This window comes from Sparus aurata, chromosome 4, assembly GCF_900880675.1.
Source record: "Sparus aurata chromosome 4, fSpaAur1.1, whole genome shotgun sequence".
In the NCBI taxonomy this organism is placed as follows: domain Eukaryota; kingdom Metazoa; phylum Chordata; class Actinopteri; order Spariformes; family Sparidae; genus Sparus; species Sparus aurata.
Window position 1 is genome coordinate 19,054,627 of NC_044190.1, and position 25,612 is coordinate 19,080,238.

The window sequence follows — 25,612 nt, forward strand, 5'->3', positions numbered from 1 at the left end:
TGCAGGTGGAGTTATTAAAAATGTAAGTTTATGCTATTGAAGTAAAATAGATTATTAAGCATTTTATCTGTGTGCAGCCCTCATCCTTTTCTAGCAGCGAAGTCAGACAGGCTGCTAGTTCTTGTTCTATAATTCTTACATTTTTATGAATAATGGAGGAGACTTTCAGAGCGAAGGTGCATCCTGCACTCCTGAAGCCCAAGGTTCCCAATTAGAAGCGTGGATTGGTGCCAGAGCACATGTTTCTCCACTGTATTTGTTGGCACTTTTGAGATATACCCTCCTGAAGAATTAATGAAACCAGCAAACAAAGCAGCGCTTGCTACAGATATTTCATGCTGCCTTCACAAATTTGCCACTGTTCAGTAAGAGATTGTCACATAGCAGGCCCGAGCGCTGCTGTTTTCTAAATGGCTGAGGGCGCACAAATACATTGTCTTTGCAACCGTTTTGTTTTGTGATAGCACTAAGTAAATTATCTACCACTATAAACTGTCATCAACAAACATGACAATTATAAGTAACAGGGCAAAGGTCACAGCTTGTGTGGCCACCATTAGGTTTTCTAGAAGCAAAACTCAGCTTTAAAAACAACAGAGGTACTTTTACTGCACAAAACAATAGGTCTAGACAAAAAGTGTTTTGTGTTTTCATATTTTTTGTGGGTATTTTTTATGAAGTGAATGCAGAGTTTGCTGGTTGTACTCAGACATGTGCTGTAGATTTAAACTGCAGGATAGTTCAGAGAGGTCTTGTTCATTTTATATTTATAAAGAAAACATGGCCTGTTCCTTAAAGAAATAAAGCATGACTTATTTGGCTCGCTAGTGAGTACATCGGTTTTCTTGTTTCCCGAGAATATTGTCTCCTGTGGAGCACAGCAGCTACCTCTAAGACACACTGTGACAAAACTTTGGAGCAGAAATTGGGTTTTGGGCAACTGTTCGTGTTACCAGTTGCCAGAAAGCATCTCCGGCTTTCGGTTGACATCCTTATGGCATTATTTGCCGTTTTATTCTGCATTGCTTTTCCTTTATTTTGTTTTTGAATATTGCATGATGCCTCCTGTTGTTTGGCTCAGTAAAACAAGATCACCATTAAAAGCATTTGTGTGTTTATATGCCTGCAGGAGATTAATTATTGAAATCTTCACATCAGTCATTAACAATTAAAAAAGAAGACAAATGAATAACAAAACAATGCCGATGCTGCACATAGGTAAGCAATTAATACTTTTTAAAGCTTTTTGATCGAAAATGTGGGATAATTTTGTCATTACGGAGTGGGAATGCGCCTCAGTGTCTGTTGGTCGTAAGATAACCAGCTGTATCCTGCAAATTAGGTTTAAATTAGGCACATTTCACATTAACATTTCTGTTTTTGGAGAAACACCATGCCGCTGTAAAATGGAGATTTGCCATATTGCAACTAGAATATGGTTTGTTGGCTGCTGAAACCACTTGATTGTGGTTATGGTTAAAAAAATACATACTGTATTTCATTGCTCACCGCTTTGATAGGATGGTTCATGTAACCAGTACAACAGTGATGGACGCAAACAAATGTTTTATGACCAGTCACTATCCCACCACACTGCCAAGATGTAAATAAAGTTTTCACTGGTTGCCTATTTCCTTTAAAAAAATATACCTGACCGGCTTTGCACATTTCCTAATTGAAATTGCTTATCCAGAAATAGCTCTATGAATGTAATTGGTAAGAATGTCAGACAATTAGTCACACGTACACACACACACACACACACACACACACACACACACACACACACACATACACACACATATACTTTACACAAAGTCGATAAGTCAATTAATATGCCCTTTGAGACACACAAATGAGTCAGGCAAGAAAATGCTGAAACACTATGTCCTATACAATGCTCTTCCAATTTATTTATCATTTAAGAAGTCATTGTGCACACTGTAAAACTTAAAACGATGCGAACAGTATCATAAAAAATGTTATGAAACCAGTCTCAAGATGCCATCAGATTCATAGTTGTCATTGTTTCAATGACACTGGTGATTGGATCAGAAGGAATAGGAAATAGACTGCTTGTGGGACTTTATATTGTTTGATCATATCTTTGTTTCCCCTAGATGACATCTGCTTGTTTGATGTGGTCCATTTTGTGTGCTACCAATATGCAAGATTGCGAATTTGGCTCACTAAAGATATAGAGTAGTGACTTAGCCAAAATCAGCAAGCATGGCAGTGCAAGTTATCGTGTGTTAAAGTGTTTGTGGCTGTACAATTTTCAATATGCCTCTATTCATGTGAAGGCTGTCCAGTGTCCTTGGACCTTCAACAGAGGTCAGCTATCACAGGTCTCTCTCTTCCTCTTTTTCCCTCCCTTGCCTTCCCTCTCTTGCTCTCTCTCTTTGGCCATCTCATTCAAAGGACTGCGCTCACCCTGCACCCATGGCAAATAACTGCCACCGCCTTTGTAGGTCGGGCGAATTACACAACGTGTCATGTTGGTCGTGTAGCAGGTAGCAGGGCCCATGGGAGATTTAGTGGCTTTAATTACATTTCTCTTGCCGGCCGTTGAGGAGAAAGGAATTAAATGGGACTGTTTTCTTAATCAGCTCGCGCTCGGTGGGTAACCACCCTAGCTTTCCAAATGAAAAAGTGCATTGAAGCGTAAACTCTATGCTGCATCCAGTCATGCTTACGTGGTAAACAATGGCACTTGTGTGTTTCTGTGTGTGCACTTGCGTGCAGTGTGTTTTGAGCTCGGAGGATGGACATGTATTGCCATTTCCACGGTCCACCCAGTGTGGGCAGTGTATGTATGTAGATGGAAATACGTTCCTATTGATTGCTGTCCTTGAAAAGTGAACAGATGCTGGCGGTGGTGTTGAAATAGTCCCGGCATAAGGAACATGAACCTTTTGTGTGAGCAGATAGATCTCATACTGCAGTGCTAGTCAGGACTAAGAATGGCTTTAGGAAATGGAATGCATGATTCACTGGACTTACAAAGCTTATTACAGAAATACAATAGATAATTGTAACAGTGAGAAAGGCAAGCCAATATAAAAAAGCTGTTCACTGTAGCTGTTTCCCTTCATTTTTCCCCTCAGCTCTTTACTCTGTTTCCCGTGATTTCTAGTATGATCACTATAGCTCACCTTCTGCATCACATGCTTTCCTCTGTTTTTCTTGACTCTTTTCCATTCTTTTTTTTTTTTCCATTTGACTCTTGTATATAAATATATATATTTTTTTCTTTTTCAATTCCCACTTTCTGTTTCACCCTTTCCTTGGCTTCAGCATCCATTTTTCCTCTGGATGCACTCCGAGATGGTCGAGCTGCAGCTGTGAATTTACTGCCCCATCAGGTGCTTCTAATGTATAAAGTAGAGCATATAATGGTTATTGAACAGGAGAGAGTTATGGTGCATGGTATTTATATCCTTGGCCCCTGAGTCCGATAACATGATATTGAGATTGAGCTGCCCGCCAAGTGCAAGGTGGTTCGAGGAATACAGGACACTCCACACACACAGTAAAGAGCCGAACAGGGAATGGGGATCTTATAAATGAAATAGGGCCAGTGTGGTATAAGATAAGAAGGTCCGGAGGCAAGGTAGGGCATTAATCCTCATGTATTATGACATGGTAATATCAGAGGTCAAGACAGATGCGAAGGATGAAGTTGTGACCTTTAATCTGGAGGCTGGTGTCGAGGTTAAATTTGATGAGGCTTGACCTTGTCCCCCCCAGAGTAGAAAAAGCAAAAAAGCCAATAAAAGTTAAACCCTCATGTGGTACCAGGCAAGAGATGGACGCCCATGTGCGTTCACATGTGTACATCGTGCGTGTGTGTGTCCAGCAGAGATGTGTTTGTAAACACGGGAGAGAAACCCGAGAGGCTGATGATCCCGTGTTCAGTGCTGACACTAAGCGAGGTGTGCCACAGTGTGGATCAATAGCACAAAGTGTTGGGTAAGAGACACAAACTCAGAGCTATATAGAAAAGGCAACCATGGGGCAGGAAGTTAAAAACAGCTGTATGATAAATGATTGCTGAAGGTGATAGGGGCACAGAGGAGAAAACAACACATACTCGGTTTAAAAAAACAACTGCTCTGGCACAGCTGGCCCTCAAAGTGGTGCCATTTGTATCAAAGCTATTGCTAATATAGGACATGTGCAAACAACAGAGACCGAATTTGACCTTGCTTGAAAAATTAATGGCACACGTCACCGGACATGCAGCCCAGTATCAGTCTTGGAGCATGACAAAGGGCCTGACTGTGACACCTTGAGGGTTACGAAGATTATTTTTTGCGAGGTGTAGTAAATTATTCTTCAAATAAAACAGAATATGAGACAGAAAGTGACAAATGAAAAGGGCACATTGTTAGTTGAGGGCGAAGCCCTAGATAAAGGATGTCACCAAAGTGACATACTGGGACAAAAGGAGCCAATGTGACACTCATTGCCCTTTTTTTTTTTTTTTTCCTAGCAAAGGTAGCATGACTTGGCTTGATTCTGGGCTGTAATTCTTGGAATGCTCACAAACAAATAATTTTAGATCAGAGTGATGTGTCAGTAGTGTTTTTATCACTGGACTGAGGAATATTTGCTTCACGGTATCTTCAGGAAAATAAATCCTGGCAGTCACTCTTCCAGGAGAAAAATATGTCTACAGAGGATGCCATGGTTTATTGATTATACTGAAATAAATAATACAGCTATTATGTTAGCTTGTAGCCAAACAGTGATGTATAGGAATTGGTGTATTCAAGTCAGAAGTGGACCAAAAAACAGATAGAGACCTAGGACATTTTGATACACAGTATGTCTGTGCCTTTCTACCATCCTTGTGGATCCTTTTTTGTATGCATGCATTGTGTGGGTGTTTGTGCGCCTGTGTTCGGACGGCAGTTTCATCAATGGGAATGGAATCAGGCATTGCCCAATTTCAATCATCCCTCGGTCAGTTAAAGCATCTAAAAAATGAAAAAAACGCTGGCAATATCAAAGAGATTTTTCCCAGTGTGTTTCTGTTGTTTTTGCACAGCCCTTGGATTAGGCAGCATTGGCTTTGCACACTAGCTTGTTTTTAGCACTTGCATCCATCTCACCCTGCCTTCAACAGGCCAAATGACCTCCTGCCCCGACTGCCTTTCTTTCTAAACTCTTGCCCCTTTGATCCTTTCAGTCATGCAGTGTTAGTTGACCCAATCAGCCAAGCAAGAATATCATCAAATATGCTTCTGGCATTTTTTCAAACCACTCATGGTAATAATTGTGTCTTACATTTCCCATGTGGTATTTTGTTTGCCTCTTCTGCACTTTTTGTACACATCTGCTGTGCATCTAAGACCACTATAACTGCGCACTTAATGTTTTGGCTCAGCAAAAATAGATACAATAATTGTAGGTAGACCTACAGTGTGAATCATTTTGCTTTTGCTCTGTAATATAACACTTAAAACTGCTACTTTCACACATTTTAGGCCATTTTCAAGTGGGAACACTGAAAACAACACAACATCACCTTGTGGTATAAATACTAAAACCTGCACCTAGATGTGAAAATACTTTTACATCATCCATCTGCACTTACCTCATCACAGACGATTGGATAACACATCTATTAGTTGTCTGCACTGCAACTAGGTCATGTCAGATGATTAAATGAGTTCTCAGGACTGCTTGATACACCTAAAATCCAAACTAAGCAGCATCGAAAAATCTGCTGTTTTCAGACAACTAGCTGAGGGTCACGTGCCCCTGATAGCCGATTACTACAACACTATTTTGCATCTCCACTCGAAGCACTTGTTAAAAAGTTTAGCTGCTTTGCATAATATGTTGAAGTTCTTGGCTTTCTCATACATTTGGCTTCCACTTGTGCTGCGTCCCACTTGTTCTTCTCTCGTCCAAGTGAATATGTATTCCTGAGTTAGGAATTGAAGAGCTGGGTTGACCACGGGGGCCGTTTTCGAGATGTGCAGTGGCGGACAATTATCACCACTTTTGAAACAACAAACAACTTCAGCTTGTCAGCATCCTGACCCGTGTGTCTAGGATGCTGCCCCACAGCATTACTAGACAAGATCCTCCTACGGCTTCCATGCTCAGTCAGACCTGAACATCATACTTTTGCTTAACAATGAGATATTTTCCATTGCCATCCCCTCCAGAGAGAAGTGTGTACGTGACAGCCTACCTGAGCTAAGGTGGGAGGCATCAGGTGATTTTGAGGTTAGCCTGGTTTGGCAGCAGATTTGCACTGAGATTTAAGGGCATATTCTGTGTGTTGTCACAACCCGCTGTGAAGCCTCAAGAAGACAAGCTTATCCTGGTTCCCGTAAGCCCCCTTAGACAGGAATCAATACCCTGTCCTCCTTCACAATGCTGACCCAAATTAAATAGAAAATCCATAGAGATGTAAAACAGAGGAAAACAAAAACAACCAAATGAATGAATTGATTTTAGAATATATACGGCTGGACATATCATGGCACAAACATCATTATGGCTATCGATATATGAACAACTTCAATGAGTCTTCGGTCAGCTCGATGATTATAGACAGAAATATTTTTGATTTGTGACCATAATGCTGAGTAGTGAGGGCAGTAAAGTCACAGAGAACCAAAGCAACCACAGATTTCACACATCAGCCATATAGTTGTGGAATTAATGCAATAATTCAGTGTTCAGTTTTCCCGATATCAAGCAACTGTTTTTGTTTTTATGACATTTTATTCGATGCACTGGACAGAGAGCAAAACACACTTTATTGTGATTCTTTGTCCAGTCCCTGTTCCATCTACAAGCAGGGCATGTTAGCACTATAACTGTCTCTGTTTTTTTTGTTCACCAACACATTGGTTATTTCTCAAAGGTATTAGTAGGCCAAAGTAACAATAAAAGACCAACAGGAGCAATAATTACTTACTTCCTGCACGTCACTCTCAGAGCAGAACAGTTTATTATTTGACTCATTTCCTTTTCCTGCTGGGCATCAGATGAGGACCTTGAACAACATGCTGGAAGGACTTTGATGAACCAATTCTGGCCATTTTTCTTCCAGGATATCTTAAGTATCGGTCCATTGTTTTTCCTAAAACTGAGACTAAAATCAACCAGCCCCACAGAAGTTGGCTGATTTAATGTTTCAAGGTTAAGGAAACAACTTTGAGTGGGGAAGTTTACGCTTATCTACTAAAAATATGATCCTCTTGAGGAAAAGCTGCCAGTGCCAATTTTTTTTTTTATTCTACCACATATGATCTTCTCTTAATAGCTGTAGCAACGGAAAATAATGATTTTGCCTCAAGGTCCCATTCATCCAAGAATTCCTCACAGCTAAGCAACAAAAAGAGTCATGTATTGCTGCTTTATGATTACCTTCATGAGTGATTCAGAAATGGCAAAACTATAGGCATTTTTAGTAAAAGACGAGCTTATCAAACATATTTGTTCCCCTTCACCTATCTGATATAGATTGACAGTTTTACTCATGCAGACCCATAGAGCACATTCATGAAAGCGGTAGACAGAGTTAATATAATAGCAGTTTGGGATGTAATGCTTGCTATTAAAGTGATCAATTGAAGCATAAAGAAAGTGTGAAACATGATTGATAATTGAAAAGTGTTATATATATTTCCAGTATAGGGCATCATTTTGAAAAAAGCTTAAAATTGTAATCAATCTATCCAACATGATATACTTGCTCAGAAATGTGTAAATGCCACTGGAATACCAGGGAGTCCAGGTCGTCAAAGGGAACTGCATGAATTACCATGAGATCAGGCTTTTAATTAATATGCTGATGTAGATAAGATTTACATCTACACCATCTTGAGGGAACTACAGACAAAGACCACTACTACAGCCTGCCACGTGCTTTGGAATGCATTTGTCCTTTTTCCTCTGGCGATTTTGATACAAAAGATAGCGACACCGGAGTTTCCCAAGTCTTAGAGCACAAGTCTTTAACTTAACTTAAGTTGACTGCAAGCATTTTGTGTATTAAAAACACAGAAGCAACATTTAGGTTTGAGACTCAAGTCCTGACTGTACCTGACTGAAGATGATGGATTTATTTTAATTACGGCACCTTTTTAAAGTATAACGTCACAAATGCAGTAATGATACAGACTGCTTCTGAAGCCAGAAAGAATCTATTAAGTCACTAACAAATGAGCAAAGAGGCTATTCAGGGAATAAATTGGTGGTTTCGGCAGGCATGGCGCAACCCATTCCTGGCATGTCATAAAAAATCAGACATCTTCATGAGACACTTGAAACTATCTTTGAATAGCTGACAGAATGAGGACCCGGTATAAATAATTAGCACAGTTTTCAACATGTTTGTCATTAGATGTGGAGAAGGCCTGCCATACAAGGCTACAGATTAGTCGACATAAAGATGATTCCACTTGAAATAATGGACTGAACTGGAGCAGACATGACAGTGCTTCAGACAGAAACCTAGAATATTGAAGAAATTCAGTCTCTCCACAGCTGTGTGTCAGTCTAGATCTTTGAGTGGCACTGGCACATTATCGCGGTGTCAGAACAGAAATACTTCCTCCCCCTTTCTCTCCCTCTAAAACTAGCACAGGTCCCTCGGGGGCATAAGGGAGATGGCTTCAAATTGATAATCACCAGTATTCATTATCGTGGTTCCTGGATTTACTCTTGAGTTCATTTCCTAATTACTTGATTATGTATCGAAAATTATTCATTAATGTTTTCCACTTGCAACAGTCTGCACAAGTCATTAATTACTTTAAGTGTCTCTCGATAAGTAATGATTGGTTCCTTTGCTGATATACCCCCCACTGCTGATTCCTTGTCACATACAGGCACATTGTTGTACATCAAGGGGTTGAAACATTTTCCATTATATTGATGCAATAAATGAATCTGATGGGATGAAAACCCACCACATCAGAATCACTCTCATAGTTTGGCATGAGACACGCTTCAGGAAAATATTTTTTTTCTCACTTTTATGTTCTGACACAATTTTATTTACTAGGGGGTTTCAAGTCAGATTTCACTTTTTGTCACATTGGCCCATTTGATCATATCATCTTACACCTAGTTCCTATTCGATGATAAAACTGGCACATATTTCTCAATTATCACTGTGTTTCACAAAACAAAACAAAAAAAACAAGGTACATAATGGCCGGAGAAAATGAGTAACTGTTAATCAATTTAATCGTACGATGCAAAAGGAAGATTATTGAATATAAAATTGTGTACGTAATTGATTGCAGATTAGCTTTTGCAAACCTGATGGCCAAGTCCAATGTGACCTACAACTACAATCATGATGTATTACGTATATAATGTTTAGTTCGATTGTTATACATTGTCATAAAAGTGGTACATTCATGCTATTAAAGGACAAATTTGTAAGATAGCTTATTGTTGAGACTTTTTCCCAACTGATCAGTTATTTACACTGTGGGTTGTTGGCCGGTCCATCCCACCAACCGAAAGTGTCGGTATTTGAATAAGTCTTAACAATAAGCTGTCTAACAAATATGATGTTTCATTGTTTAAAAACCAAGTTGTACCTGTGTGGCTAACAGTGACAGCGGCATCTCACTTTCCACCATGTGTCCTTGAATTAATGATTGTGTATTAATAATTTGCCATTGCAAACACATTTTGAAAGAAGCATAAATAATGAATAAATGTTGTCTGGCAAGTTGCGGAATGATAATTCTGAACTTATCAGCTTGTGCTCCCTGCAACATCCACTCTTTCAATACAGGACAACCTTGTGGCAGCTAAAATAGTATCTCTCATTTTTGTTCAGTCGAGGCAGAATTTTCCTATACTAGCAAATTTGAGATAACAAAAGCTGTATTTTAAAAACATAATGTCTAAGAGATATGGTTGCCTGCTAGTACTGTTACCAGGGTGGTTGCAATGCCACTGTTTTCTTTATTGTTTGGTTTTTTAAACAGATTTACAGCTTCAGGTTGTCTGGAAAGGCACTAAACACAGCGTCCTTTTTGTTTTTCAACCTTTATTTTAAACATTGTTGAATAACTGTTTTTGGGCTCATGTTATTGTACCTCCTTTGAGCTCTGCTTCTATAGATCCCAGCTTCAGACTGAAATCCACAGTGTGTAGTTACTGAATATGAAGAAAGTTGCTCATATTTTGACATTTTTAATAAATGGACAAAAATAGATTAACAGTCCATACTTGGATCATCTTCAGCGTTGTCTCCGCAGGGTTTGTCATATTAACATATAACTTTTCCGCTAGGCTGTATGAGCTATCTTGTGAAAAAACTAAAACTAAAAATCACATGTTTAATATTGGCAAATGTCCTAATTGTTTACCCAAATTTTGTGATGCTTCCCACTTACAAAATCCTGGCTACAGACCTGAAATAGAATTAGCAACAAAAAAAATGCCCAACGTGTTGATCAATGTTGATGAAAACAGGACTAAAGACAGAGAAACATGGAGAGATTTGGCATGTTTACTTACTAATTTCAGATGAAGTTGGCAGTTTCCAAAACCAGATAATTGTCTATGATTTGTATGAAATCCCTAACCCTAACCCTAACCCTAATCCTCATTGAAATGTCAAATGAAAAATGGATATGGATTACAGTGTTTACATTTTAGGTGTTTTATATGAACTTGTCATTCTTTTGATAATCTGTATCTTAGCATTTTCTTTATCTTCGTTGGTTAAGAGTTGTTCACCTTTGTGCTTTCTATGAAGGAAATATCATCGTAGAAGAAGTTTGAATATATCAATAATCCATTAGAGTTTTTGTCATTCTCAACTCTATATAGGCAGTCTTTCATCTTTTTTTTCCTGGCAGAAAAAGCAAAGCTGAAATGCCATTAGACTGCTCTTAGATTGATACTCAATTGCCGTACTTCCTCTTTAAGTGCATTTCAAAGTATGGCAGGCATCCTTTGGGAAAACACAGATGGACTGTTTACCATCCCTGTGTCATTTCTTATTTTCCTCATTTCGCATGTTTAGCTCTGAATCCTCTCAGTTGGACATCTCTTCCCCTTTTTCCCTTTTTTTCATTATTTAAAAATGATTCAACCTCAGACATACTGCATGTGACATTTTAGGGCAGTGACTAAGAGACACATCCAGGCCTCGCATGAAACGTTGACAGTTCTTTAAAAGCTTTTTATTCAGCTGAAACATTTGACGTTGCGTGTGGGCATCTTGTAGTATTTTTAGTTCTGATGATCAAACAAATCCTCAAAACTGTTTAATGTGCTGATAACATAAGAAGGACTGTTTTTTTTCTCATGTGGCTTAATTATTTCATGCTTATTTGGCATTAGTTTGACACAGGACCATTAATGAATTATGGGCAGCGGACAGCATATATCCGACCAAGCCAAAAAATGCATATGAAACCACTGCAAGGCCAGATTTGCTGGGTCGTCTTGGCGTTCTACAAATGTAACTTCTTTGGGGAAGCTGGTGTGGTTTAAAGTTTATGACTAGAATATTGGTTTAGATAAGGTTAGAGTAACAGTAATATATACAGTGAGATATAAACATTTCCATCTCGAGAGTATGCCTGAGTGCAAGTTATACAAAACTATTTATACATATGTGCCCATGGACATACCCGTCTTGTCTGTGTGGCTTTGTGTCTCTCCAGGCATGAGGAGTCTTTTGTGTACTTACAGTATATTGATGCATTTTTTGCATCGCTACCACTTTTTGGAGTTAAGCAGTTTGAGAGGAACAGAGAGAGACCCAGAGAAAGAGGGAGAGTCGGGGGTAAGAATGGGGAGGGGAGGCAGGTCGTCGGTGCATTTTGAGCAGATTTGAACAGGCACAGAACAAAAGGCCCGTGGAAGGGAAAGTATGAGGAAGCGTAGTGTGTATAATCCACCATACTATGACTCATCTTTCACCTATTTTCTGTTAAATATGCATGCATCAGTGTTTTTTTACTGTTCTTGTAAGTTGGTGCTCCCGCCCTATCCAGAAGTCGTGGGAGATCACTGTTAAAGTCCTTTTGGATCATTTGTAATTTAGAGCGCTTCAGAGGCCCGGGACTATGTGGCCAATGCCTGGACCAAAATAAGACTCACTGGGACGGTAAGGCGGGGGGTGAAAGTAAGAACACTTTACACATATTATTTCTGCACCATTTGGCCAAGCCTCTTAGCATGCACGTGTACAGTTATGCTGAGTAAACAAGTCTGATGGTGGAATAGTATCTGCTTTGGATGGCAATGAGCCCTTAAATGACAATATCAAATTATAGCATAAGTTGTATATAACAGCCAAATCTGCTGTGCCACCAGATAGCACAGTCATGAATTTGTGTGGTTCAACTGTGTGAAAACTGAAGTTCATAACCAATTAGTGTTGATTTGATTTATGTCATAAACACATTATTAAATTAAAGTTCTTGGTATTGACAAATTAAAGGTCTTTTATTTAAGCAGTCAAAAGATATTACATGAACAATTTGAAATTTGATGTCTCTGACCTCTTCAGTCCTACACTGGTACATTTTCATATAGCTGTCACAAAGATGACTGATGCTGCAAAGAAGACAAATGTCTTTCCGGTGAGCAGAACTGGAAACTGAATTTAACATGAATGGATTGATATGAACCAGGAATAAACTTGTGCAATAAGTGTAGTTATTTTTCCTACATCACAGTATGTATTCATCAGGAGCCAAATTCAGGTCAGCAGTCTGCTCTGTCACCTTGTATTCAGTCAGTTGAAACGCTGGTGTTTGTATGGTCACATACTGTAACACACAGCGATAAAGCTAACAAAGCTCCATGTCAGCCTTCTCCAGGATGACCGAAGTGGATGCGAGCTGGTTATGGAAGTCAAAGAAGGGCAAAAAGTGAACAGGGATGTGTAATAAAAACATTTCGTTGCACAATCCAAATGTTTGACAACCAAACAATTATACTGTGAAGCTGAAATAAATGGATGGGTACCCACTGAGCTTCTTCCAAGTTCTTCCAATTTGAGTAATACATAACATTTGGGCCAGTATTTGCAGCAATTTTTTAACTTTAGTGTTCTGTTCAGTAACATGTGCTTTCCACACGGCTATAGAAACTTAAAATGTATTTATAATTGAAGAAGTTTTATTTAATCCATTACAGTTGCGGACAGTCAGTTTGCAGAGAGCACACACTGAATCCAGCTTCTAGGGGGGGAAGTTTAAGCAGGTTTGCACACACAAAAAAGATTTTCTATCTTCATGTTTGCCAGGTAGAATTTTGCATGTACCATGAGTGAGATTCTCCCGTTGCCCACTGGCAGTCATTGACATGCAGGACCGTGCCTCAGTGAGAGAAATGTTGTTTTCTACAAGGCTCTCTGTGCACCCGAGTCACTCGTCGAAGCAGTTCCTTTATCAGAGCAAAGCAGCAGGATGGAAGAGCACATCTTGGGCTGATAGTGGGGCTGCCGCTCCTGACTAATCCTGCTCACTGCTGGAGAAATAAAGAAATAAATAAGCGAGGACTTGAGAAAGGAAAGGAGTGAAAAATTTAGTTGTATGGAGAGCAGTTCAAAGGCTTTCAGTCATATGGTGGAGATCACTCCTTCTGATCTATAGATAAAGATGAGACTGCAGAGACTGTATATTGGCTTGGCAAGACAGACAGAGATAAGGAGAGATAGTAGGAGAAAGGTGTGTGAGTGTGTGTACATCTGTATGTGTGTGTGTGATCACATAGTACATTTAAAAACATCCTATTGATTTTCGCAAATCAAGTTTTCAGGTTGGCCCTGTAAGTGTATTAAATATGAGAAGGGTTCATGTGTATTAAAAGAAGTACATTCAATTGTAATGGCTTCTACATAACCTTCTGGTGTACGTTTTATGGTGTCCGGGTTCCAAATTTGTTATTGCATTTCACACCCGAGACACACATTAGTGCTTGAGATGGAGGAGAAGAAGACGAAGGAATGCAGCGAGTTCGATTATTTTCGTTCTTCACATTTTTTTTTTTTTTTTTGTCTAAATCACATTGCTAAGCCTTTTAAAGAGGAAAGCATGCAGACATTTTTGCAATTTAAGATGTCCAATAATGTAGACTGGGCTTTTATATTTCCTCTTTACAATATGCAAAAAGGGAAATCAGTGCAAATTTATACTTACAGTATGTTAGAACTTGTATTTGTTATCTGTGCAGATGTACTGTTAAATGGCAAGATGCAAAACAGAAAGACGGATTCTTACTTTGCAGAGGTAATTAGGGCAATAAATGTAAACAGAACTTTAATGTGCCATCAAAACGACCACAAGCTACATAATAAAAAAAAACCAAAAAAAACGAAAATACACTGTCAGTGTTCAGTAGTGGGTAACAATACGTCTTCATGAGCGTTAAACCCTCCGAGTCTTTATAAATGATGTGAAGTGGGCTACGGCTCCAATCATGTCAGACACAAAGAAAACCTGGATTCAGAGTCATTAAAATGGTTCATTGCTCTTTTTTCTAATTTACTGAGATTAATAATAGGCGATGAAAAACATATACTCCAAGGAGTTCTTTAATTTGCAGGAGTTTACAACAATACGCTCCACAAGGAGACTCCCCAGTTAGTGAATAAGAAAGATGAAGAGAACTCAATAGAAATTACTGCTGAAAATTGAAAAAAACTAAACAAAACAAAAACAGAAGATTCTATAAAACAGAAACAAAAAAAAACGTAATGCCCCATGGGTCGATTCTTTTACTTCCTCACGAACAGAAATAAAAAGCATTTCAGTGCAGAGAACTGTGATTTATCTGCCAAAGGCACATGGATGTGCAACATACTGTAGCCAGTCACAGTGGAGTGACAGGAGCTTTGGGAAGTATTGTACGTCTTTGTAGTGTCTTTCCTCTCACGATGTGTATTTTCAATACTAAATAGATAATGGAGCAGTCTAGAGGCCTGGAAGTACCCTACCCTCAGCCTGTGCACAGAGTGCTGAATATGGGTGATGTTCTGCCTGAAGGCAAACTGTGGCAATAAAAAGCCTTTCAGGCGGACAGGTTGTCAGCACGTGGTTCAGTTAGTGACGGAGCAATTGCTGCTCGTTCTGGATTCTTGAAGACTCTTTGACAATGATGGGTGCATCTATGACGTCCAGAAAAGATCTGACTCAGGAGGTTTTGGTAAAACTGCAGTGACCATATTTCCTTTATACTTTAGCAAACATGAAAGTGTTTGTTCAGGATTGACCCCGACTCTGCCGCTGTTAAATAACGCAAACCAGCAGTTGTTCTCGATCTATCTTGTTGGAAAATTTGTGTTCAGTCAGAGCAAACTGCTTTTACAATTTTCTGGACAGAATAACCTGTTTTGGTATACCGATGCAATTGAAAACAGCATCCACCTCTGACCTTGACCAGAGCACTTTATATTAACCTATCAACTTACACAAGGTTAACTCATTTCAATCAAAGCTTTGGTTAAAGGCAATCAGGCAGATGGCAACAAAATCTGATGTGTTCAGATGTGTTTGACCAACCTGACACCAACTGCTAAATCGTTTCCATATCTTGTAGTATATCACCATTTTTACCATTAAATATGATGGGTTTTTTTTGTCTCTTTCAAAGGTGCTATGTACAGCTGAATATTTTCCATCACCGGTCAAACTACTCAAAAGAAAAAGCCTAAAGAATGACATATTGAATTAATACCCAGCTCAGCATTCTTTCCATGCAGATTGAAATAGAAGTCCTGCATCTTCCTTTGGACTTCAGAAAAGCCCAGTGAAAGACATGGTACATGCACCCATTCCCCCTTGCTATCCACTTCCTTTGAAAGGATGACAGCTACATCACAGTGAGTCAAAATTTTGAAGCCAATACTTGGCAGCCCAGCGGTATTTTTTTTTTTTTTCCTCACGGAGCAGCGGAAATCAGGGATCCTACAGACATCACAGAATTCACTTTATTTCCCTTGCTGCCTGTGCTCTCTCTGTTGTTATCCTCTGAAGGCTCAGTATGACCCCCCAACACTTTGTTGTTATTTTCAATATAAAATATCCATTCAGGGATTACTTGATGCTTCTCAGTGTTTATTCTCCACTCCGCCTACACGGTTCTCGCTAAATGCAAGACAAATTGAGCATTTTCAGAACTGGCACTTCAGTCAAAGCATTTGTGAGTATCATGCCCCATGTTAAAGCATTTGAAAGTTAATACGGCGTGCGTGTGCATGACCATTGTGATTAGTTTAGGGCATACTGTATTTTTGGAAGAGCAGCAACACTTTCTGTCCTCTTGCCTGTTAAACGCTCAATCGAATCAAGATTCAGGATTGAGTAGTCAGAGTGAAGACAAAAAGTGTTACAGTGAGAGAGGGACGACAGGAAGGAGAGAATTGAAATGGAAGGAGTGTACAAGCGATGGTCTTGGCTGCCCGGTTATTCTATGAGATGCAGCTACATGCTTCTATGTTGTGTTGTGCATCACTGATCTCCTCCTGCACACTCACCCGCTAAGCTGTGGTCATGCCCACCATCTTTCCCACATTTTTCACCAGCGCTCCCAATGGCTTTCATCCCATGTGCTTCCTGGAAGCCAGTTCAGTAAAAACCCACCCCAAACACACACACACACGCGCACAAAAGATATCGCTTGTATAATTTCCACATAAAAATCATGTTATAACACGGCCGTATCACGCGTCGAAGGCAATAAATGAGTAAAACCATTTGACACAATGTATAAAACATGATCTCCTCATCTGTTGTGTGTTTTGTGGCACCAGCGTGAACCAGTGCTGCTGTTTGTAATCAGACAGAATGCTTTACAGGACACTCACAAGGGTAAGGCCAGGGTTCTCAGAGGTGAGCACTGCTCCAGTGTTAGCCATTTATCACCAGTGCAGTGGGGATGGAGGAAACATGCTGCGAATGCAGAGTGGTATTATCCCGGTCTCTTGATGTTACCAGTGATAAACATTATGCTAGAGGCCAAGTGTATCTTCCGCCATTATTTAGAGGACTTTGAATTGGAATTCCTTCGCTGCAGGCTGACCAAGATTACTTAGTATATTTGATGTTTACAAACAGGCATTCATGTTTTTGTGGGACGGATAAAGCACGTTAGAATATCGTTAGCCTTAGTTTAGTTTGTCACCAAGCAGCTTGTACTGTTCAGTTAATTCTGCTGAACAGTAAGCTAGATTGAATAAGTAAGAAATTGTATCCTATTTCAATGTTATATTGGTTCCTTTAAATGACTGATGGTATTACGTTCAGTAATTACGACTGATAGTCAGTGTGATTGTTAAGATGTTTTTATTCTTTCTATATCCGTTATTCTACATAGGAATGCTACAGAAGAGCACTGAAGTATCTGCCCCCCCCCCCCCCCCCCCCCGCAACCCCCCCCCCCCCCCCCGCACCTATATTCAGAAAACACAACTCAAATGGAGAAAAATTACTTGTCCAGCTTTAAAGAAGAACCCTTTATTGTAAATTGATAAAAAAAAAAAAAATCTGAATATTTTTTTCCACAGTTTCTGCTACCATTTGGAGTCACACTATTCGAGCATTTTCTGTTTGTGGCGACAGAAATAGATGCATTAGAACATGGAAATATTACAAAAAGATGAGGCCAAAACAAAGAGGGACAAACTGCTCACATGTGCGCCATTGCAGATAACGAGTTTAAAAGAGCATCTGTTGCTGCGCTCTGAAGATGGAGAGGGCTGCAGTGAATGAGAGCTGTTATGGTAAATGTGTCCTCTTCAGAGAATAGCGTCCACATTCTGTTATCTGCCAGTGGCCCACAAATCTCCAAACATGAAATAACAAGAGTTCTGACAATCAAAGTCATTTTAAAACCTAGAATATGCGCAAAATATGCTCACATCCCATTTAGTAGAAATAAACAAAAGCATGGGTGTGTCAATATATTGCTGCTGGATAGCAGTTTCATCAAGATGAGTGGTCTGAACTCCTGAAAGGATCAATTAGTGATTCCTCTTTGAGCTAAAACAACAGTAAACACTGTTCGAGCTGATTGCAGACCTCTCGGTCTCGTTCTTCAGCTTTTTGTCACTTATATCAAAAGGACACATTTGACTGGCTTGTAAACACCCCATTTCAAAGTCCCATTCCTGTTTTGAGTAGTAGGGCGAAGCAGAAACAATATATCCTTCAAATTCTGACAAAGTCTGTTTCGAAAAAAAAAAAAAGAAAAAAAGAAAAAAGGGGGGCAGTTTCATGATCATTCCTTACAAAATGACATGCTTTCATCCCTGCTACATCCTCCCTTGGTATGTCACTGTATCTATCCCAGCTTTCTTTTTGCCCTCCTTTTTTGCTTTTGGCAGGAAAAGACAGGAGACATGAAACATTTCCCCTTTTTTTTTCATCTTTGACAAGGCCTGTGAAGACAAGTCGGAGAGAGGAGGTGTGCCATTTTTCTCCAACCGCCAACCAACAAAATGTAACAGCTCCTCTGCACTGGAGAGATCACCTTTCCCTCAAAGGCCCCAGAAGCAGCGGCACCTTCTTTGTGACTCCTGAGATGAATGTTTTGAAGGGACATCAAGAGCATATACTGTACTGCATACTCAAGCTGCAGCATCTTGCAGTCAGCATCTTATTTTCCTTTTGTACAAAAACCTCCCCGATTTCCTTTTCTCTTTTGTAGTTATTATGTGTTAGGCTGTTATGGGAGTGTGCATGAATTTTTTTTGTAATTGAGCTTATTTCCACAAAGAGATTTTGATAACATCAAGCTGCTGCATTTTACCCACGTAAAACCTCCTGCTGACACCTCCTGGTAATAGGCTTGTCTCAGACACAAAGGGCTGAGCTTGACATCTACCTTGTGATGTCAATGGTTGTTGGCAGGTTGATGGACAACCAAGAATGGCAGCCTTGCCCCCTCGCTACCTAATTAGCTCATAGAAGGAAATGAACATGAATTCAATAAGGTTTGCGCTTATCTAAAAATTTCAATCCTCCTGCAGATAGCCTTTTTTCACCAAGCTGGCCTTCTAGGCAGGACTATTGTCAGGAATAGGAGCCGTTTGAATCGGCACAATAAACATAGATCTTATCAAGCGCCCGGGCCACTTGCCCTGAAAGATGTATGAGATAATAATGGAATTCTTGATATTTGATAAAAGAATTAATATTACAAATGCCCAAGCTTGGAAATGCTGGATCTAAGTGTGCAACATGTCCAGTAAAGAGATTAAAAGGGCAAAAAAATTGGGTGTCATGGGACCAAACATTTATCAGCTCAGCTTCTCACAGAAGTGGAAGCCAGACGACCCTGAAAAAGCTGCCAGCGTGGCACAGGGCAGAGCAGAGAGTCTGTTTTGTAATGGATGGTGGATTTTTTTCTTTATATATTCAGTACACATAAACACATCAGAGCACACCTCGCTTGGGGGAGGTGACAGGGGCTGCAGAGAGAGTGTGTAGTGGCATAGAATTACCATGAATAATTAAAAGACTGGTGTGGGCATTCTGGTAGCTCTTTGATTGACTCTGAAAGCCCCAGGAAGAAATTGGCAGATGAGAGCAAACTGCAAAATGGCCAGCTCTTTGCTCTCAGCTCCCTGCCTAAGATTTGCTCGACTAAAACCTTGAATCAGCAGTGTGCTAGGGGGCCCTTTTTGTGTCTGCCTGCCCCAGAGTCAGATCCAAATTCTGCTCATCAAAAAAGAAAAAAAAGGGAGAAAAAATACAGGGAACATAAGTTGGCATGTGGGCACTCGAAGGTGGCACGCTTGATTTTCTAGGTTTTATTTTGTTTGATCATCTATTCATCAGTGTAAAAGAAAGACTGGAAACCTGTTTAAGATGTTATTTCCCTCAACGGCTTCCTGGCGGCTATTACATGCATTCTAGTCTCACATTTATAGCGTTCAGTCACGTAACAGTATTACAGAAGAACAAAAATGGCTGACATATGTCAGTGCTAGGGGGGATTGGCCCACGGGGTGTCATCTCCAAATTTGCTGAGTGCACAGGAAGGAGAGGTCAACAGGGACTGGGGCTTGGCAGCAGCCCCTCACCTTCCCAGAGTGTCCGGATGTGGGCGGCATCCCATTACTCATCTATATCATTTTGCCAAGCCAGCACCAATGTCCTTAGATATGTGACATGAAGGCCATTCAGCTAAATGAAACCTGCAGGTGACTCATGTTGTTCTGTTATAGGCCAGTGACAGTCACCAAGTTTCAAGGCGTTTCTTGCGTTAGAGTGTTGCCATTTATTTGAATATTGAATTATAGTGTTGCTGCCTGATGCTGATATGCAACAGGTTCAGTCTTCGCTTTACTTCATCCTTGTGATTTTGTCTTCTCTTTATTTTATTAGATTTGCCCGCAGTCCTCCCTTCCTCCAGATTTTACCAATGACATCTTTTATTGTCTCTTGCTGTTGCCTTCGGCATGAGAAAAGGACTAAACTTGTACAGTATGCAGAAGATTCACTGTCAGCATGTTGCCATGGCTAGTGTTCAGGACAAAAGCTTTATGCATGAATGAAGTCATGAGGAATAACTGAGACTGCAAACAAAGGGGGGTGGACACAAGGACATGCGCATAAGGTGACCATTACCTTAAAATATTTATTTTTTCCTCTGTGGCCTGGTGTAAACATCCAGTAAACCCTTTCAATATCGCTTGTTAATAAATGCATGTCATTTTTCTACACACTTATTATAGAATCTGGGAGAGTTGAAATCAAGTACATAGTTTTTTGTTGTCACACTGTGGAAAGCAAATTATTTAAGTTTAGTGTTCGTAGTGTAAATTATGCCTCCTGCCCATCGCACATTACCCAATATCATTTGCATAGTGACTTTACTGTAGGTTGCTGCTGAGAAATGTTTCATTTGATAACTGCAAAACAGCTGCACACAGTGAATAACAGTTACTACTAGGTATACTACACATCTCCCAAACATGCCACTCAACACAAAAGCTCCTTTCACTGACAATCGCCACTAATGAAATGTCAGATGGCTGCCTACCTACCTGACTACCTGACCTGAATTTGCCGTCTGATGCCCCTTTGTGCGCCGTGAGAAAAATAGCTGGTTGCCAGGGAAGATTCTTGCTAGAAAAGTGGTACAATGGGACACATTTTACGCTTCTGCGAAGCATTTCTTGACTTATGCATAGCTGTAAACAGTGGGCATTCTCATTGGGATGGTGGTACACATACTTGAGCATCTTCTACCAAGGCCAGGACTGTTGGACTTCCCACATTCTATCTTTTTATTTTGTTGGCCTATTATTTAGGATTGAGTTTCAAGAGCAAAAATGTTTCTTCTTCTTCTTTTTATTTATATCTCTGATATGGCTTCTCAGTTGGTCTTGCTGCAGACAAGTCCATTTTCCAGCTTTGAATTTTGAAATTTTTTTTTAATACAACGTTTTTTTTAGATGCAGTGGTATGTGCATCGTGTTCTTCAGCGCCTGGTGATTTGAACTGTTTCCGTGTTTGTTTTCCCCTGAGTCGACACTGTAAGAATATGCACATATTGTCCTTTCCGTTCCCTCCCCCAAACATGCATACATTGAGCTCTAAAAAAGCATATTCAAGCCAGGGTTCAAGTTATAATATGACCTTTGTGGGGGTCTCTAAAATAACTTCAGAGGGAGAATAAATAAATAATAGCCAAATGGTTGCACTTTCCATGAGAGAGGCCTCACGTTGTAGCAGACTCAGCCACAATCCTGCTTCTCTTTTGAACTGTCAAAGTGTGTGGTGGTCCCAAATCAGGTTTGGTAGCAAAGCATAGTTCTTTTGGAATACATCTTTTCTTTAGCCTATTTGTATCATTATCTTAAATAATACTCAACACATGTATGATTAAATAATGGTTGTTGGTCATGTATTCAGGATGCCCACGGATGCATTCTTTTACTGCCTTCATGGGAGCTCAGATGTCTGGCTTCCACTTAACTCGAACACTGATTCAGGCATTTGTAAGTGAAATGACGGTACTGCTCGAATCACGCAAAGCCAGTTAAGTGCTGAGTTATTGAGTATAATCATTACTGTTATTTGGGAAAACCTCATCTTGAACCAACAAGTCTTGAGTTGGGTCAATTATGACTTTATCTTGAGATGCCAACGATCACATATTTACTTTTCTTGTTATCTCAAGAAAAATAGCTTATAGTTTGTAGCTTGTGTATAGTTATCCCGGGATGATAAACTGATAAACTAGCCCTTTATCATGGGATAACAAAAGGTCTTTCTTCTTATTACTTATAGCCTAATGTTTATTAGATCAACAGTGTCATGTGCATACTTAGATCTTGTCGTCTCGTCCTTCTTTATTTAATAGGGATGATGCAGTTTGACATAGTTTCAACACAGAGAATGTAACTGATGTGCCGCACAGAGAGTTTATAGCTCTTGTTTATAGCTCTTGTATGTATACATGGCACATATACATACTTCATTAGCCTATACCATCAAACGCTAACCAACGTGGGTAGTCTCTTCTCCTATAGGTCAACAAGAGTTTGTAGCCTATTTGCCGTAACAGATCTGCTCACTGTATGTTAGCCAGTTGTTTCATTCAGTTTTGTCTCTTGACAGAATGAATGATTAAAGCATTGTCAGCTGCTCACCCTGTTATTGTATCCGTCACAGATTTCCATACATGGCATAACAAAGACTGCAGCCAGCTACTCCTCACATCTGTCTCCTTCTAGAAAGTCCATGTGGAAACAGTCACTATATAATAATATTGTTGTTACACCTATCCCTTACAGTTTTCATAATGTAAATAACCTCATATCAAATTAGTAGGTAAAACATTCAAATGGCAAAAGTTTATATGGTTTGTGTTGAAACTCCCAAAACCAGTTTCACAGAACAGAGCGTGTGTATGTAGTCCACTCTTATGGATTGTTTTCTCATGATAAATGATCTTGTTATCTCAGGAAAAAATAAACCTGACGTTGCGACGATGACATAACCAACTTGTGATCTCGGGAAAACAAATACAATTTAACTTGTTATCAAGGAAAAACTTACCAAAAAATCTTTTTGACCCATGAACATTTAGACCGTTTACTTATACCAACGATAAATGACAAATTAAATATAGCATTTAATAGGCAGCACATAAACATGTAATACATGTTTTTAACACAAAATTATGCAGATATAACCGGAAGTATGGACGGTTTTATGTGTGAATTTTTGTATATTACAAGAATAAACTGTGGTCAATGTTAGTGAAGAAATGCTGTAATGATAAGGAAACCGATGTTGTCTGTTTTTAGGTCACTGGGGTAAATCACATCGAAATGTTTTGCACGCCCTCCATCTATCCTGAACTCCTTCCTGTAACTTTTGCTCGCGCTGTAAGAATGTCACACTATTTTCTGCACTCGCGCGGGGAGTAAACATAGGTCGTCCTTAGCTGTTGCAGTTGCATAGGTCAACAACTCATCCATTATCGGAATACTAACTGGGAAGAGTACGCAAAATGAATCTAACAGAATGGGGTGAATACTGCACATTGTCCCCACGTTCAACCAATTCCACTCCCAGAGAGATGCGCGAGTATTGCCCAATTGCTCGGCCATTGTGGGTTTGGTCAGAATTTCATATCTTCACTGCTTTCTACTGAGGTGTGAAAGGTTTGACAGAATGATAGAACAACAAAGAGAGGCGCGCTGATACAATGGGAGCAGGTGTGGAAAAACTGCCATATGTCACTGTCAGCCATACATAATTTTCTCAACCCCTGGCATCTGATTGCGAGCGTCGGCGCTATAGATGACCCGCAATTTTCTACTCCCTTCCATATTACCCGTGACCGAAAAAAAAAAAAAAAAAAAAAAGACCTCAAGGCAAGATATACCTTGAAAGTAGCTTGGGAGAGAATGGAAAGTGTGTGTGCTTGTGTGTGTGTGTGTGAGAGAGGAAGGGATGATGGGAAAAGAAAGAGAAGAGAGAGAGAGAGAGAAAGCGAGCACTATAGGTAGGCAGTGAAAGTAATGGTGCTGTTTATGGATTGGGGCTATTTTGTACATCAAAGTACACAGAAAAGGAGAGAGAGAGGGGGAGAGACAGTGAGGGAGAGAGAGGGAGGGGAAAGTCTGCTGCAGGCCATTTGATTGTCATTGTTTCTCCTAGGTCATGTGGGAGTGCATACGCCTTGTTTTTATTCTTTTTGTTTTCCCTCCTCTGTTCTTCTCCCTTTCTCCCCAGTAATATCAGGCAACACTGTTGAAAATGCTATTGACATAAGACTATAACAAGCACAGCCAGCTCCTCTTTGTTTTGTTTTTTTCCCGTGGATCAAAAACTCCAGATTGTTCTGTGTCCTGCCTCTCTCTGTGTCTCTCTAATATGCTGTATGCGACCTACCCTTCTAAGCCTTTCATAATCACTTTAAAGTAGTCAGTCTTAATCGCTTCATCCCTTTCCTTAATCTCATCATACCTATTCTTTAATCTCCTCAGAGAAATACTCTGCATACACAGTTATTCTCAACGTAATCATTATGGATGTATGCTCTAAATGCACATGTTTAATTTTTTTTTCTTTTGAGCTCAAGATTTTTTGATTTCATTATTGCTCGCTAATCTGGCTAACCACCGAACATCTGCGCCTGTACCCGTAGACACACAAATTTCCACCTGTGCAGGATTTCCAGCTGATTGTCCATTTCGCCCCCCCCCCAAAAAAAGTTAATTTATGTTTAAGAAATGATGGTTTCTAAGCCGAGCGACGAGTGCGGACAGTCAACGGGAATCAAGCAGAGAGAGGGTCCGTCATGCTTTGGCGTACATTTACACGCGTGTTAATCGCGAAGTCGCAAAATGGAGCCTCTTCCTTTTTTCTTGACACTCTGCGGAGTGTCCTTCAGGTCTCCTTCCAGCGTCATGTGTGAGAGCCTGTCCAAAGAGATTTGACAAGGGCCCTGCAAGGAGAAGGAAATAAAACCCAGAGAGATGAGGCAAACATATTAATCTTGTTAAGTTAAACGCCGACCCCCACCTCCTCTCTTCGTGCTCCTCTGCTCCACTCCTCTCTCCCCATTTCCCCCACCCAGATAATGTGCAGTGCTCACAGTGAAAAATCAGCTAATTTCAGAACGCGACTCAGTCTGGCTTACAGAGGCTCTTAGGGTGGTGCTGAGCTCTGTGCTACTCCTCCATTAGTCGCCCCCCTACTACTGTCTCTGCCTTTGTCTTTGTCGCTGTTTCTGTGTCTCTCTCTAAAACACGGACCCACACACATTCAATCTTCAGTCCTTGCCTTCTCTGTCCCTGCACACACACTTACAGGGAAACACTCCCGCACATTTATCTCGGCCCTTCATCCTCGGTCCATCCGTGACCTTGAGATGTATGATGGATGCGGGGCTCTGATGTAAGTGAGTTTTAAGTTTTAGATTGACAGGGATGGACCATATTGATTATGTTACTGAGGGAGAGACAGACAGAGAGAGAGAGAGAGAGAGAGAGAGAGAGAGAGAGGGAGGGAGGGAGAGTGGGGCGAAAGACAAACAATCAGACAATTACAAGGAGAAAAAAAATGCTAGGGGAAAAAGAAATGCTTCTCTAGAGCGTGTGGAGTTGATGGACAATGTTTCCCCCTTG

At 40.1% G+C, this 25,612-nt stretch overlaps 1 protein-coding gene across 8 annotated transcripts in view; it reads left to right on the plus strand.

The window, feature by feature from the left end:
- pcdh9 (protocadherin 9) overlaps window positions 1-25,612 on the plus strand; it is a 211,753-nt gene that overhangs the window by 91,331 nt on the left and 94,810 nt on the right. The window contains exon 4 of one of the 8 annotated variants that reach the window (XM_030413974.1): window positions 18,396-18,554. The exons of the other annotated variants lie outside the window; for them this stretch is intronic. Coding sequence (XP_030269834.1) covers window positions 18,396-18,539 — 144 coding nt within the window. The 3' untranslated portion in view covers window positions 18,540-18,554. Of the gene's footprint in view, window positions 1-18,395; window positions 18,555-25,612 lie in introns of those variants that run through there. 8 annotated transcript variants of the gene reach the window in all.